Source organism: Chenopodium quinoa, unplaced genomic scaffold (assembly GCF_001683475.1).
Source record: "Chenopodium quinoa cultivar QQ74 unplaced genomic scaffold, ASM168347v1, whole genome shotgun sequence".
Lineage (NCBI taxonomy): Eukaryota > Viridiplantae > Streptophyta > Magnoliopsida > Caryophyllales > Amaranthaceae > Chenopodium > Chenopodium quinoa.
In genome coordinates this window covers 5,774,102-5,791,811 of record NW_018743252.1, presented here as the reverse complement: position 1 = coordinate 5,791,811, position 17,710 = coordinate 5,774,102, and the positions used below count along the sequence as shown (strand labels likewise).

The 17,710-nt window shown below is 35.0% G+C and overlaps 1 protein-coding gene across 1 annotated transcript; it reads left to right on the top strand.

Annotated features, from left to right (window-relative positions):
* The first annotated feature begins 321 nt into the window (after positions 1-321).
* On the top strand, positions 322-1,590 carry LOC110734855 (farnesyl pyrophosphate synthase 1-like). Its single transcript, XM_021914994.1, has 4 exons — positions 322-383; positions 968-1,083; positions 1,192-1,278; positions 1,381-1,590. The coding sequence occupies exons 1-4, from the start codon at positions 359-361 to the stop codon at positions 1,573-1,575; spliced, it is 423 nt and encodes a 140-aa protein (XP_021770686.1). The 5' UTR covers positions 322-358; the 3' UTR covers positions 1,576-1,590.
* Positions 1,591-17,710: the final 16,120 nt, after the last annotated feature.

Below are 17,710 nucleotides of genomic sequence, written 5' to 3'. Positions count from 1 at the left end.
CAGATTTGAACCTAATTATCGTCTCTTAAGATGATTTTAGTTAGACTTCTCTATGTATTTAATCATGTCTTCTAGCAATTTCAAGTGCTGATGCTATTGAATCAAGAATGTGAGACTATTTGCATAGGAAATCATAAGATATAAAGTGGGGTTCTTGGGTATTAGAGTTTTGGTAATTAAAGTTTGAATGCAATTACTAAATTCCTTTTTGTGCCTAATTGTGAATAAAGAAGTAAAAATAACTCTGTAAAATCATTGAATTTTAAACCGCCTTTTATGTTTTTTGAAATAATATTATGGTGTCGTATATATTTTTCTTACATGCTCTTTTTTGGTTTTGTTTTTTTTTCCCCTGCAGATGCTGGATTATAATGTTCCAGGAGGTGAGGAAGTACTGTCCTTTACAATTTACTCATTTTAAAAATAAATCCTGGGCCATGTTTGGAATATAAAAGATGTTTGCCATTTGATTCTCTGCTCTATCTTGTGTTTGTTCATTTGGAAGAAAAAAAAAATTGTTTAAAATGTTTTATGGTCACCTTGATTTTTTTATTTTACTTTATTTTTTTTTATGATATTGAGGAAATAATTGTTTTATACGAAGTATATCTTATGAGTGACAAGAATAAACAAAAATAAAGATAATAATAAGTTCCTCTACTAGATTTATGATGTATCATTTTAAAAAATTTCACCGAATGATGTGATGGTTATGAAAATTTGAAATTCAAAAGGCAGTAAAAGTTTAAGATATGTCCTTCTTCCTTGTATACTTTGAAATTTATGCAGCTTAACTTTCAGAAGAACAAGATATTGAAGATATTAATGTCATAAGGAACAAGTAGAATATCTAATTTCAGAAGCTTGAGACACCTATATACAAACAACGCAAGCCTTAACCCAATTTTTTTTGGAATTCCACAAGTTGATTTACGTTACATTTTGGTGCTGATTTTGTGTCTTGCAGGGAAGCTAAATCGCGGGCTTTCTGTTATTGACAGCTACAAGCTGTTAAAGGAAGGAGAAGAGCTGACTGATGATGAAGTCTTTCTTGCTTCTGCCCTGGGGTGGTGCATTGAATGGGTATATAGATATGAATTTTCAGTGAAGTTATGTAGTAGTCCCTTATTTTGATCTTTTAGGGATATCACTAACAGGATTTTTCTATTTTCTGGTCCCTCTCTCTAACAGCTTCAAGCATATTTTCTCGTTCTTGATGACATCATGGATAACTCTCATACAAGGCGTGGTCAGCCTTGCTGGTTCAGAGTTCCTAAGGTTTGCTTCTGTTGTGAAAATGAGCCTTTAAAAATAGTATTTTATTTATACTGCATTATAAGCTTGCAAAATCAGTATTTAATGAAAATTTTATCCTGTCAGGTTGGGATGATTGCTGTCAGTGATGGAATAATACTTCGAAACCAAATCCCAAGAATTCTCAGGAAGCATTTTGGGGATAAGAAGTACTATGTTGACTTGTTGGATCTGTTTAATGAGGTAACGATGCTTTGTAAAGGGTTCTCTTTTCACCTTAATTCTCTTTTCACGACCCAAGAACATTGCCTTTTGTTTTAAAATCTTTGCATAATCCATTATGGAGATATTGGCTCTAGACTAGATTGCCGGCCCCCTTAAAGCTTTAAACAAGTGGGAAAGAGGATAAATTGTTAGATATCTTGGTCCCTAGGGATAGTTGATCCGATTTGAGGGTTGATTTCTCAGGCTTTATAATTGCTGATAAAATCATATAATTCTTCCTCGTTTGGATTGAACTATACATAAGTATTGGAAGGGAAGGAAAATACTAATATGAAAGTCCATGTAAATTCTTGTTTCACACTTTCCGTTGCATTGGTGAAATTTGGAAGGAAAGAATGATTTAAATTCCTTTTTCTTTTTATTCTTATTTTAAATAAAGGCTTCTGTTCAGAACAACTTATTTTTCCTCTACGTAGAGATTGATCTTTAATATATTCTAGCTGAAAAGTAAATAACCACAGTAGAGAAAAATTTGAAAAATCAGGGTGAAGTTTTATTGGACGACACATGAGGTAATTTATTCAAGTGACCATTTAGGTAAGGGGTGGCTTCTATTTGTGTTGATTTTGAATAGGATCTGAGGTGATCTAGCCATTTTTTTTAGAAATATATTAATATACCCAATGTATACAATAAAGGAAAAGAAATTACTTCATGCTTGAAATACATTGTCTATGCCTTCTAAATCATATCTGACCATTTCATGTTGTATTTATAACATTTTTAAGGCTTATAGACTGTGAAGTGATACATATTTTTGTATTACTTGTTAAGCAATTGGATTCATTTAATCACTGGGAACCAACAACTTTTATTTTACGGCGCTCAGGTTTTCAAGTAAAGATCAATATAACAGGAGCTCTTCAAATTGCTGATGAATATAACTGCAACATTTTAATTTTACGGGAACCAGCAACTTTTATTTTATGGCGCTCAGCTTTTATTTTTGCATTTAGCTGTTCTAACTTGTGAAATATAGCTGGAACATTTTAATTTTTATTGTTCTCTATTGAGACCAGCACAAATTTAGGAAAAAACATACTTGTAGTCTGGAGGCTCTAGCACTCTACAGGTTGGGAACTTTTCTCTTCTGCAACTGCCAGTGCATCTTCAAGCGGCTTGATAGCTGACTGAGCTTCTGAGACATTGGTAGTCAAAGTTTCAATTTCAAGCAGTGCATTCTCCAACTATTGTTGCGCCTGTTCTTTCATCACATCACAGTCGCTTAAGTACCCAGCATGCCATCTTAAGTAACAGCAGGCTTAGAAGAATGGAGGGCAGCAGCAATTCTACCAGCGCCGTACTAACCAGCCTAACCAGGTACTTTTGGGCTATGATAATGTGGCGTTAGATTAAAGACTTCAGTAATGTAGGCATGTAGCTATGTCTTTTACCTTTTTTTTATTCGTATGATAGCTTCCTAGTGCCTTTGCAATCTCGGTTTGGTTACTCAGATGTACTTGCCTTCCCCTCCCTTCTCTGGTTAACTACCTACCTTGTATTCCTTTTCATTTTCTAGAATTAATTCTTTCTTTTGAGGTAATGTAGTAGTTAAAATCTCTACTTGATCATTTATAAGTTAACAATAACAATGGATTCTCTACATCACTTGTATGGAGTATTAAAGTGTATCATTATTCTAGCATGTGAATGCTAAATATCTATGGATTCTGTTTAGGAAACTAGATTATTTATATAGCCGTCATGAACTTTGTTGTGCTGGTCATTATTTAAGGATTTCCAATTGGATTCTGTAAAAACTTCATTTCAGGATTTGGATTTGCGTGAAATACAGTTTGTAATTTTGTCGTTCTGCTTGGTTTTAAAGCTGCATATTTTGGGTTTGATGGATGTCCTGTTGTCCTCTAGACTACGGTACGGAAGAAAAGGGGGGGTTGCTGATTTTGTTTGGTGCCATCCAAGGAATATTCATCTTCTGGCAATATATTTGAGTATTAGTACTTAAATTCTACTATATTTTGCGGTCACCTAAAAATATGTTGTGTGTAAAATAAAACTTCTGACTTGCTTTTCAAGTTTATTAATGTGGTCAGTCAAAAATATTTTCGCAGGCAGCTTCTGGGTTTACAAGATCATGTAACGACTTTGATAAAGGAACTACTGCTCCAAACACCAGCTATGGTCAGAAGTTTGAAGCCACTGACAACAAAAGCTATGGCATGAAAATTGGTTCGTCCTGCTTTAAATGTGGCCAGGAAGGGCACTGGGCAAAAGATTGCCCAACTACTACATCCAACGTAGCTGCTGGTGCGATAGAAAACCAGAAGTTCGAAGCCACTGACAACAGAAGCTATGGCATGAAATGTGGTTCATCCTGCTTCAAATGCGGCCTAGAAGGGCACTGGGCAAAAGATTGCCCTACAATTACATCAAATGTAGCTGCTGGTGCGACAGGAAACCAATCAACTGACTCCTGGTTTGCAAGAGAAGCTGCCACCAACTGACTCGAGGCTTAGGCCAGATTAAAGACACTTGGAAAATGGTGAATATGAGCTGGCAAATATAGAGAAACTCATACTTGAACAGTTGCAAAGACAGGTATGTGTTTGGCTGAGTAAATCTCATTAACAACTCCTCAAACTGGCAAATGCAGACAAACTCAGACTTGAACAATTCCTCAAATAATTGTATCGCCATTTTTTATTTTAGTTTTTTTAAGTGTAATATTACAAGTTATTGAAGAAAATATATGTGTTTTATGTATATTATGATTATATACAAGTATCTGGTACAATTTAAGTGAAAAAACTGCAAAAAAAAAAGAAAAAAAAAAAGTTTAATTTTTTTGGGCACTTTTGGCACCGGTTTTAAACAGAACCGGTGCTAAACGTTTTTTTTTAATTTTTTTTGCCACGTTTCGCACCGGTTTAAAGCAAAAACCGGTGCTAAAAGTTTAGTTTTTCGCACTGGTTTTCATCCAGAACCGGTGCGAAAAGCCTGATTTCGCATCGGTTTTGAACCGCTGCGAAATGTCTGGGGTTTTAGCACCCCCCAAATCAGGATCGGTTCAAAACCGGTGCTAAATGGAGGTTTTGAACCGGTGCGGATTACGTGTTTTCGCCTAGTGTTGGGATTTTTACTTGACTTGGTGAACTCTAAGGGATCTCCAAAAGCGAGAAAATACAAGTCCAAAAGTATTATGTCCAAAGCAAGAACAAACAGAAAACACAATGTAAATTTGCCTTGATAGAAACAAAAATCTTTTTGATGTTTTTCAAAATAAAGAACATTGAAATGCATATACAGTTGTGCATGGCATATATGAATCAAAATCCCACCAAACATGATAAAAAAAAACCCTCCCCCAAGCTTTAATGAGACAACATGCTCTAATCCATGGGAGGAGAAAAGAAAGAAATCAATCCAACAAACCAACATATGTCCACAAGCCACCAAGCACTAGAGAAAGAGTGAGGAAAGATATTACCGGATGTAGGTTGTAATACCCCGTATTTTTATACGTATATTCATTTCAAACATTATTTTATGAAGTATTTAAATAATTTGAAATGAATTATTTATGGTATTTTATAAACTTAAGAAGGTTTATTTAAATGAAAGGTCCATTTTATTTATTTAATTGTTTTGGAAATTGTTATTTTATTATTTAAAAAGCTTTGGGGCATATTATTTTATGAAAGAAAATTTTAAAGTCAATGGAATTTAAAGAAAGTCAAAGAGTAGTTTGAATAGGAGAAGGAATCAGTAAGGGTAAAAGGGAAATTTAAGTTAGGAGGGTTTTGAGAGAGGGTATAAATACCCATCACATGAACAAGTTAGACCTTGCCCAATGTGGCGAATACCCAAAGGTAAACTCTCTCTCTCTCTCTCCTCTTATTTTCTCTCCCCTTAATTTTTCCTAGCTATCCCTTTTTATTTTCTCACCTCCACGCCACACACCACACACGCCACCCACGAGTGGCAGGCCACCACCACAACCATCCACCGGCCGACCACCGCCACTAGCAGGCGCCGCCAGCAGCACCATCGATGGGCACGCGACAGCAGCCCTGCCGTGGTAGTGTGCGTGCGCAATCCTCATCATAAAAAAAAAAAGAAAAGGAAAAAAATCTTATATGTTTTAATTCAATCCAATTTTGATCTAATAATTGTTTTTGGTGTGTATGATGATTTTATGGTGTTTGAATTATGATTATTATGTAATTAATTTTCAGATTTGATTTTTGAATTAAAAAGCCCCAAATTGAAAACCCTAGGTTTCTAAATTAATGAATATTGATGGAAATTGATTGTAGTTGATTGAAATTATTGAAATAGGTGTTTTTAAACATAATTACAGGAATATTATAAGTTTTTATAGAGCTGGAAATTTTATATAAAGGTAGAATTATGTTTTTTAAAAGGATTTTTAATTACCCATTTATTAGGAGTAAAAGTAGGTGGTTTAAATTAATTTTCAGCATGTTTTAGAGGGTTTAAAAGTGATTTAAAGATTGTATATATTGCTTGAAATTTATAATGAATAGGTATTAATGTCTCTTTGTAATTTTGGGTTGTAGGAGATTTCCAAGTGAGTGATTTCGTGTAATTGTGGTGATTTTGAGATCATATTCGAGGTACGTTCGCGTATTCGGTATTTATTTAAGTGTGTAGAAGCATGCTAGGCTTTGTTTAATTGATTCCAAGGTAGTATCATGATAGGTATTGGTTGGAATTGTTGATTGAATGGATGTTGGTGGTTGATTTGTGAAGTATGGATTACTTGAAGTGAATAGATGATTGGAATTAATTATGTTGGCATGTAGAATATGAACCACACTTTTATTATTGGCATGATTAAGAGCATGTTTAATCAAACTAAATGTTTAATTTGGTGTGGAATATAAAAAGGGAATTTTATTATGGTTCATATAACTTTTATTGATGCTTTAAGCATGGAAGTTGAGCTATCAAGTGTCTTAGTACACGGGAATAAAAGGAAATGTGGTGCCTAAGTACAATTAAGGTGTTCAAAACACCGAGGGATAGGATTTGCGGCTCTTTATGCGCTTAAGGTGTTATTTAACGCTGAGGTAGGTTAAAAGGGTTCAACATTAAATTTATGTGGTCAGTAATTATTCACGAATTAAATCGGTATGTCTGATTGCTTGAATAATTTATGATGATTGATTGTGTTATGGATTGAGAGTCATCACCAAATTTAAAATATGTAAACAACGTAAAGTGAAAGAGATTACACACCAAAACTCTTGAACGTATATACCTTGAGTATGAAAATATGGGGGGAGTTATGGGGTTTTATATTTAACCATAGCTTCTACTGGGAGTACAGGACGCTATATTTTCCTTTATTTATTTTATGCGTAGGACGTCCAATCACTTTCATGTGGCATTTGCCTACCCAGTTAGCTCCCGGCGTAATTTACCTCAATTTATTTGGGGCAGGGATTTGGTGGGAAACCTGTTCGATACGTAATCAAATTAAATAATCAATTCATTTATTTATTGGTTGGTAGTATGGTATTTGTATGCTGGTAAACGGGTGCAACAAGGTAAGTTGTGTGTTGATAGGATAAAAGCATGTCAGTGTGTACAGTTTACGTTTATGTACCCAGCTTTGCTGATTGTGTATTTATATGTTTGATCGGCCTTGTCTTTATCTTGGCCCTACGACGACACATTTCTAATGGAGAGTAGTGGGGAAAAAGTAAAGGGAAGGTTTTCATGTGATGAAGCATATTCATGATGGACATGATTGAAGAGTGATTCCTATTTAGTTTCCATAAGAATATGATGTGTTTATTTGCTTTGATTATTATATATTTGCTTGACAAAGGTTTTAACATTCGTTTTGGGTTTTGATAAGGGCCTATAATGGTTCCAAGTTGTAGGTTGACTTTTGTTTGACTTTACTTTCATTTGGTTTGGCTTTTTAAGTTAACTTGTTTTGAATGATTTTTAAAGTGAGTCTTCTGCTGTGTGCCTTTGATAATTTCCTTAGCCGTTTTCACGGTGGCGGTAATGTCTTAGAATTTCCTCTTTCGTATTTTAAAAAGAGCAAAACAGGTATATTAAAGTAAAGGAATTTCTAGGGTGTTACATAGGTAGGTGTAAATACCCGCAAATGACCCAATTTAACCTTTCAAAGCCAATTTCCTCCAAGTCTATGCCTTGTATGCCACATGCTAGGATAGAGGAGTCAAACTTCCTTGATTCTTGATCCAATCCCAATGCAAAAGAGTAAATCAAGTCATATACCTAGAATAAGCCACACAAACATTTTCTTGAGAGAAAATCTATACTAAAAAGAAAAGAAAATCAAAGTAATAAAACACGGGTTACTTCCGGAGAAAGGCTTGCTTAAAGAAGAAGAAGTCTCTTCACAAAAATCTTTTTGTTTGACAAAATAACTCTCTTCCTAAACAATCAATGAGTTAGGAGCTTGAAGATGATGAATAGAAAGAAGGTCCCCAAGAAGCTCCTTGAGAAAAGAAGAGAGAGACATAGGATAGGAGGGGATATGGTTAAATTTTCTTAAAAAAGGAACATGAGAAGAGGGGATAGGAGCAATGGTCTCACAAATGAACTCTTCCTCACCACCATGTCTCAAATCACCAATAAGAGCATGGAGATCAATCATAGAATCCTCAAAAGTAGAACACTCATGTTCTCTATCTCCCTCAAACATCCAATTTCCAAGAGAAACTACATCATCCTCTCTATCGCAACAATGAACAACAAATCCCTTAATATCCTCAAAGCCCAAAGTCTCAATACCATGCATGAATGGATGTAATTTCATTTCAAACTCATCTCTCTCCCATGAAGAATTCTCAATGAACTCATTCAAAAGGCTATGATTTTTCATTTGAACCTCAAAGAACATTTTGTACATAACCTCAAACGAGTCCAAATACTCATGTATAGAAGAATCACAATTATGCACTTGAGACTCATCACAATTAACATAGGAAGGGGATTTTAGATTCACAAAATCATCATCATCACTCTTAACCCCCTTTCCTTCACTCCCCTATGCTCATTAATAGGGTCCTCACAAACTCTTGGTTACTCAAAAACATATATCATCATCATCCTCAATACACACACTGGATTTGGAATTTTCACACACAAGCATCAAAGATGAAAATTGGCTTTCTACCTCTCCATTTCTCCTTCTTGCTTCCTCAATACGCTCCTTACTCCTTTTCAACATCTCCAATTGATTTTTCATAGAATTGAGAAACAACTCCTTACTAGGCCTAAGAGTAATATCAAGCTCAACATGCCTAATTTGGGATTCAAAAATATCAATAAGAGACTCAAAAGGTGTAGAAGGTTGAGGTTCAACAAGGGAAAGAGGATAACAACCAAAATTGGAAGCATCAACATTAAAATCATGAGCATATTCATCACCTTGGGGAAAGGAAGCACAATCAAGTACATGAGATTCATCATTGAGGGAACAAAGCACATCACAAGAAGGCATGGTCGTAAATAATGAAGAATATTGAAACACACCATTAGCATCAACTTAAGCTTGAACCTCATCATCATGAACAATAGGAGAAATAGAGTTGAAATCATTCGTTCTAGGTTCACTAATGGGATCATGTGACAAATCATGGGAAGTCATGCTAATATTAGAAAAATCAAGACATTGCACATCAATATTAGAAACATGATTACCCCTATTATAGACATGCCAAGAAAACCAAAAATAAAAATCCCAAGCATCATCAATTAACAATGCTCTAAATTCACCACTATGCATGCTTTCAACTAAATCCCTTGTTTGCTCATTCAAACCAAAATAACAAATCTCACATGCCTTCCAAAGACTACAACAATTATAGTCAAGAAATCCCTCAAGTCTATCAAAATATTCACAAAAAGGCTCATTCTCAAATTGAGGAAACGAGGTACTTGCCATTTTTTTTTTACAAAACAAACAAAAATCAAATAAAAGAAAATAATATACAAAGACCTAGACTCAAGCAATCAAAAACAATCAAACATAGACACCGTTCCCCGTCAACGATGCCATTTTGACGTAGGGAAAACTTGGTCATTGAATAATCCTCCCTAAGGTCAAACAAACTTATAATCACTTAACAAATCTAAATACAAGTATAGAGGTAAGTCAAGGGTCGAACCACTAGGAACGGTTATGTTCAAGTGCTTTCAATGTGTGCCTAAGCTAGGTCGAAGTTGAAGGTGAAGAAAAACTATACAACTACCAAAACATACAAGAATCACACAAATGAAACCCTAGGGAATGGGGATCAACATGTAATCATGACAATTGCAATAACTTGGGAATGTTAAGCCAATCAATGGTTGTGAAGACTAATGATAAGAGCTATCAATTGGAATCAAAGACCTATCACCTAATCATCAAGCTAAGCTAGGTTTCCTCTATGAATGATAAACTAGAAGAATTACAATCCAAACCAATCAACAATTGCAAACCCTAAATCAAGTGGTCATGTCATTAGGGTCTACAATGAAATCTAGCATAGTTCTCAAGGCCTAATCAAACTAAGCACATGCAAACTTAAATTAATCACTTTAATCTCAACAACCAATCAACATATTCCCAATTTAATCACAATCAATCAATCATACAAGTTTTACCCAAACCCTAGCAAGCAACTACTCACTACAATCCATCATCAAATCAAAGAAGCAAGTAACAAGAATCAACAAATATTGAAGAACAACTACACTAATCAAGAATCAATCATCAAAACCAAATCAAACAAACATGAAATTAAAGAAAGCAATAAAGAGGAGAGAGAGTAAGAAATCTTCATTGATAATTGAGAAGATCTTCAATACAATTGTCACTCTTGAATGTTCAATCTCTCAAATCACCATTGAAATCTCTCACTTGCTCTCTCTAAAATTACTCCTAAGATAGCTTAATCTAGAGAGAGAAGCTCTCAACCTAAGCTAAAAAATGATGAATTAATTGTTCTAAATTTACCCCAAATATGGGTATTTATACTAGGCTAATAAGCTAACTAAATAAGGCTAAAAATAGAAAATAGAAATTAAAAATAGAAAATAAAATAGAAATAAAAGAAATAAAATGAAATAAAAAAAAAAGGAAAAAGAAAAAAAAAAAAAAAAAAAAAAAAAAAAAAAAAAGAAAACAATTAAAATTAAAGAAGCATCCTCGATTTTGGCTGCTCTTAATGTGGGAAATAGTTCCCTGTTTCGCACATCACCAACATCAGCGCTCATCACCATCATCATCTAGCTCCATCAAAATCAATCGGCCCAAAATCATCAGACCGTGCGCTCACATAAATGGGTCTTCGCGCGCGCACTTGGAGGTCGAATGGGCTGCCGGCGGTTTGATGCGAGTCTGGGTTGGTGGTGATGATTAGTTGGCTGGAGCAGGGGTTGCGGTTGGAGATGTGTGGGCTGCTGGCTGGAGCTACGGTGCTGCAGTTTAATTGTTCTTGGTGGTACGGCGTTTGGAGGTGGGCTGGGCAGTTTGTAATTGTTGGTGTTGCGTGGCTGGTGCTGGTGGGAGTTGGTGGTTGTTGCGGGGGCTGCTGGCTTGGAAGGTAAGTGCGTGGGTTGAATGGTGGTTGGGAAGTGGCGATAGATGGTTGATGCTGCAGCAGGGGCTTCTCTGGTGGTCTGTTGCGGGAGCAGGGGAAGTGCGCAAGAGGCGAGTTGGTGGTGTGAAGCGTGGCTGCTGCTGAGTGTTGGTGTGGCTCGTCTGCACTCTCGAGCGTCAAATTTGCGTGTTCATGACCAAAATTAATGAGAGCGCAACCATGAGGGCGCGGCAACTTGAACTTGCAAATGGATTTAAAACACGCATCTTGACCTCGAACACACCTACACAAGACACCAATCGAGAAGAGAAAACAAAATAAAATAAAACTAAACTAAAACTACGAATTAAGAACTAAAAAAAATGAAAAACTCATAAAAACTAATCAAAAATTAAGAAGAGTTATTAAAATGGAAAACCAAAGAAAAGTAAGAAAACTAAGAAAATTAGAGGAAAATAGTGAAAGAAAATATAGAAAAAGAACCTCAAACTTATTCTTTTGAGCGCCATTATGACGCTCATCAGTGTTGACTTAAACAAGAAAATCATCTAAGAATTTTACTTTAGGTGAACTATTTTCTAAAAAGGTAGAAGAGAAAGAAAAGGAAAGTTGGATTGAAATACTCATCAAATTTTTAGAAATATTAATCCTCCTTAATATACTCCTCAAGATGATCAAAATACTAGAATGTGGTATTTGTTGATCATTTAGATTACAATATAGATCTTTTTTTTTTTAAGATTCTCATATTGCTCATCTTTAAAGGATAATTGCTATAAGTTTAAATAGAATGGTTGCCTTTGAACGTAAAACCCAAGAAATAATTAAATCATTTTCTCGGATTTAACATTCATTATTCTTTTTTTTATTTTATTTTTTTTTGTTGTTGAGAATAATATGTTTTTTTTTTTAGTTTTTTTTTTCTTTTTGTATCATACTCTTTTTTTTAGAACGATTTCTTGATTTTTTTTCGCTCTATTTCTCATTTTTCTTTGTGAGGCAATCATCCCAAGTAAGGTTTTCGGGATTTTCTTTTTAAACCATAGAAGAGGTAAATAAATTATACTCTTAAATCAAGGTTGATTAATTATAACCAAAAGATGAAGACCACGAAAATAGGCACGTTTAAGAATGGGAATATTGATGATGTCCTATTAAGGAATGTGACATTTTAATGACGAGCCTTATACGAAGTAATGTCATTAGTTCGATTAAAAAGTATGTAAACGAATCATCATAATCGAAAGTAGTATTGCGCTCAATTTTCCGTCTTGCGCTAAGGTGGAGTGCAACTTACAGAGTAGCGCCATCAACATGCATTTCTTTTTTTCTTTTTCTTTTTTTTTTTTGTGAAAATTAAGGATAACACAAGATATTTTTCTGAATTTTGAAAAAAAAGAGAAAGATAGAAGACATGTTTTTGGGAAAAAATAATATTATAAATAATAATAAAAAGAACGATTAAAAGACATGTTTTATTTTTAAAAAAAAAAACAAAAGACGAACAAAGTAAAAGCGACTAATTTTGGCAACCTTGTTAGCCAAAGAGATATTATTAGCATCTACTGAATGATTAACCTTGAAGCAGTAATATCATTTTCTCTGTATAACATTGCTTATAATGAGTCAAAATTAACATTAACAGTGGGCGCGCATAAGAACCAGAATTGCGCGGAAGAGCCGCGCGCAACTTCTGGACTTGCGTTTGGAGGTCGCGCGCAACTTTGAAAGTTGCGCGTCACCTGGCAGGTTCGACATTTTGAATTTATTTTTTTCAATTGAACGATATTTTTTTTTATCAAAATGATTTATTTTTGAACCACATTTTTTTTCAAATTTTGTAATATCTCTAGGTAACAAGTTGGAATTAATTAGATTAGAAACGAAACATAAAAGCACATATTCATGTAGTCACATAAGCACATAAAAGGAACCGTCAAAGCATACAATGCCATTCTATGGTCAAGGCTTGGGTGTCCAAATATATCATATATCTTAAAAAACGATGCACGAATGAGTCACTCAACGTGTTTACCCATGTCATGATTCTCTCAATATTTTGTTGGCGATATGGGTGGGATGATTGTTATTGATTTCGGGATAGAAGCCTAGTGTTGGCGACCCCTAGTCAATGAGCCAATCCCCAATTGTTAAAGTGTGCTATGATTATGCATGATGCAATGTTACTTATTTGATTTTAACTTTTATGAAAAAGGAAGATATTACGTGTTTAAGTCTCGCTCTCTAACCAAAGATTATCCAAGTTAACCTTTGTTACAACCATAGGTAACCTAAGTTGGAAACCTTGAACCATAACCAAAACCTAATCTTGTAACCTTTAAGTCCCCAATGGAGTCACCACTGTGAGGAGGGTAGCCCGTCGTTGGGGATCCCACTTTCTCTATGCCCATGAGCCTTTAAAAGCCTAGGACTTTACACTTTTGAAGGTGTGTTAGGATTTGAATTCCTGACTGCTTGGGGGACCTTGAATTAGAATTGATTCTATCATTACGCTTTTTTGTAAGAAACTAATAAGGAGTCGCCAATGAGTTTTAGAAAAACTCATAAACCTCGTTCATGTCTTTCTCCCGAGTAGAAGGGATATTTAGCATGAATCATAAGTTTACCCATGCCCAAATTGGTCTACTTGTACCAGAAATGAGTTTTGTAGTGAGGGTACTAAAATAACATTGCCTTTAGGGGGGAATCGCTATCCTAGCCCAAGTGCGGCCTCTACTAGCTCTTCCTTTTTCAAAATTTCCCCACCAAATAATATATGTAACGTGATTCCTAAAAGTAAGTTAGTTAATTTTATTTACAAGCATTAATCACAAAAAGTCTACATCGCTATGAATGTCGTTATTCTTATTTAATATAAATTCGTGAAAGGAACAAGAAATAAAACAAGATTCGCCTTGACTTAGGTGATAAAACAACAATTAATTATTCAATTCTAGTCGTAAATTAACGCAAGAATACTATGTGAAATTAATTAATTAAAGTTTATTGAAGTTGATCAAACACACTAATTAATTAATTAAAAGTTGTTTAACACAAAAAAAAAAAAAAAGAGTGATTTATCAAAATGCTCAGGATACTAACTATTCTCCTGTTTTGCTAGATCTTCGTTTTGGGCGTTTATGGACTTCCCTCCTTCGTACATCCAAGGACTTCAATGGAAGGGATTAGGGTTGAAGAGTATTTGGGAAGAGAGGGGAAAAGTAGTATGATAGTAATAGAGAACTTGAGAGATTAGGGTTTCTAGAACTCTAAGGTTTTTTTAATCTGATTTTTCTGTTGTGTTTAGGTCGTCTAACCTAAATCTGTCACTGTGAGAAACATGAGTAATGGGGGGCGCCCTCATATTTATAGCCATGACTCCATGACGGAAGGATGATGACTTTCGGCTCTCCAGCGACCGAAGTAAGATCGTGAACCTGAAAGTAAAAAACAATAAAAAAAAAATGACAATAATAAACTCCTTCGTCAGAATTGTGCAACCTAGGCATTGACAAGACGATGGACTTTGAAGCGGCCGACTGTTAGCTAATGGCGTCAAGGTGTCAAGTGAGTGGTCGTTTCCTCCTCCAAGTACGTAGTAGCAGCTCCCTTTGGTGGCGTCGAACGACTTCTCCATGCATGGCTCTTTGATGTCACGATGTTGGCTCCTCTTCTTCTTGGGGTTGTGGCGTGGCGTGGCTCTAGCAGCTCCTCCATGGCATCAAAGTCGTAGGTGGTGTGGCGTGGTGTGGCGTGGCTCCATGACATTGATGTGAGTCTATACTGCTTTTTCATCATGTACGGAGCAAAAATAATAGTATTCTAGGCACATATTTATAGCCACAAAGTCTACAAATTAAATGATAATGATAATCTCCAACAAAATAGAGATTGGTGGTGTTAAACCTATCTTTCCAAGTTGTTGAGAATTTCGTGGGATACTAGGTGGTCTTCAAATAAAGTCTATCTCAGCAAAGCCAAGTATATCTCACATTATAAAAAATAAAAAAATAAAAAAAAAAAAAATGAAATCCCAATGTTACTGGACGTGAAATGCTATTTAGGTGGTTAATCTTGAATTCATGATAGATTCCATACTATTATAGATTAATCAATTAAGGGGCAATATGCTTTTGTTATGTACGACAAGTAGCTAGCTAAATTTGGTTGACTAGCTGAATTTGTTTACAAAACAACATTTCGAGCCCGATCACGATCAAACACTCTAAATCGTGTTCATGACCGATCTCGAAGGGGGAAATTTGTAGGCACGAAAATTTATATATGTGCCACGTCGGATATGTACGGGTCAAAAGTCAAACTATTGACTTAGGTTTATTTGACTATTAATTAAATTTAATTATTTTGGGCCGATTTTAATTATTTTAATTAAATTATTTATTTAATAGTGAAAACCTACTAAATGGGTTAAGCTTTTATAAATGAGTCATGATTACTAAGTCAAAAGCCCAACTCCAACGTACATCAAACCCTAACCCTAGGGTGTCTTCACTCTATAAATAGAGCACTTTTCACATCATTTGGAGAAGAGAGGAAAACCTAGAGGAAACAGAAGAATCAAAATACAAAAAAAGCCTCTCAAATACTCTAAACCTCTCCAGAGAAAACCTCTCATCAAATACTCTAAACCTCTCCAAAGAAAACCTCTCATCAAATACTCTAAACCAAGCCTAGAAGAAGAACAACAAGCATCTTCTCTAGAATATCACCCGTGGAAGAGATCAAGCCTCGACGGCCCTCAACACGACAAAAGAAGAACTCTGAAACATCAAGAACATCATCAGTTCAACCTCTACATCAAATAGTCATTGATCGAGATCAAGCCTCCTCGGCCCTCAATTAAGAATTCAAGTCAAATGTCTACATCAACAATAAGTCAAAGTTCTACATCAAAATAAGTCAAAGTTCTACATTAATTCTTCGATCGAGATCAAGCTTCAACGACCCTCGTTCGAGAATCAAGTCAATCCGTAAATTAAGTCAAAGTCAAAGTGGAGATCGAATCAGAGGAGCAAATTAGAGATTGTACCAAAAATTATCAAATTAATAAAATTAACACTTTGTTGCATTTGTTTGAATATATATTTTGCTGATTTAAAATTTGTGTTTACACACATATGATGAGTTCAAAAAGGTCGAAAAAACTTAATTAGGCAAAACGATGCTAGAACCAGGGAAAACGCAAAGACACATGGCTAGTGCAATACCAGCAGGCACTGTCGCTGGTCGGTAGGGACTAACGCCTAGCGACAGGACTGTCGTCCGGCGTTGGTCACTGTCGCCACACGACAGGACTGACACTCTGCAACAGTTTTGGTTTTCGATGTTTTTTTTTCTAATTTTTCGCAACGTATTTTTAATTTTAGCTGTGAAAAATATTTCCGGTATTTCCTACGTGTATGTCCTATGTTTGTGATCTATTACAGATGGTATTTCCAATGCGTACCTTTTTATGATTATTCCACAATGTTAATCAAAATTACGCACATGAATATCAATAATCTTTCAAGTCTCATCCTCTCATTCTAATCAATTGCTAAACAAATTAGGAATTATTATAGAAATCCTCCCCAACGGAGTCGCCAAAAACTGTAGGAAATTTTTCAACTCCACCCTATCGTAGTGTCATACTTTTAGGCATGGCGGCATTCGAAGGAAAAGAAGCTAGAGAAAAAGAGTCGCCAACAAGTTCTAGGAACCTGTAAACCGTTCACGGGTGTGAAAGTTACACCCCATTCACGATCATATAGATCGCTAACTCCATAATGGTCCGAAAGCATGACTGGATGTTCGGAGATGATGGTATGAATTTGACCTAAGAGAAGCCAAACCCACCCTAAATAGACCTCTACTCAATTCTTATGATATTCATGCGCACTTTCTATCAACATACATACATCAAGTTAATCCTAAACCTGTTTAATCAATATTGGTTGATTATTAATGCACAATCAAATCTAATATTGGTGATCACTTGAATTAAAGTCACATTAGCCTAAATCAAATTATTAATTATCTTATTAGGCGTGATTTCAAGTACAAATTGACTTTAAACCCGCAAAAAGGGGCGTGATCAAGCAATAGCAATAAATCATCAATAATCAAGCAACATATGATTAATATAACAACAATCATCATCATAATATTGTTAGTAGTAAGATCCTAGGCATGATACTAAACAGGTTGATAACAAATCCTAGCGTCATCCTAAACTTGATACTAGGAATTATAATAACATCCTAAACATGGTTTCTACTCCAAAATTAATGAATAATAATAAGTGTGATTAAATTACTCACTTTGATTCCTCAAACTTCTCTTGCTATTTAAACAATACACACGATAATACACTTCAAGAAAGCTAAATCAATAAAGTAAATAAATCACATATGAATTAAAATATAGATTTGGGACCAAACCTGCAGAACTATCAACCTTCACATCGAGGTCGACGACAACGTTGAGTATGGCTTGGAGTATTCGAATCTCGTGAATGAGGTATTGTGACTGATTTGGGAGAGTATCAAGGATGTGTTTAGGCTAAGGCTAAGAACATGGGTGTTTTGAATGATGATTGATGATAGTTGTAGCTA

Excerpts from the sequence above, each read along its gene's own strand:
- LOC110734855 (XM_021914994.1), top strand. The coding sequence starts at position 359 with ATGCTGGATTATAATGTTCCAGGAG. Across the intron at positions 384-967 it reads GGATTATAATGTTCCAGGAG|GGAAGCTAAATCGCGGGCTT; the intron begins GTGAGGAAGTAC and ends TGTGTCTTGCAG. Across the intron at positions 1,084-1,191 it reads TGGGGTGGTGCATTGAATGG|CTTCAAGCATATTTTCTCGT; the intron begins GTATATAGATAT and ends TCTCTCTAACAG.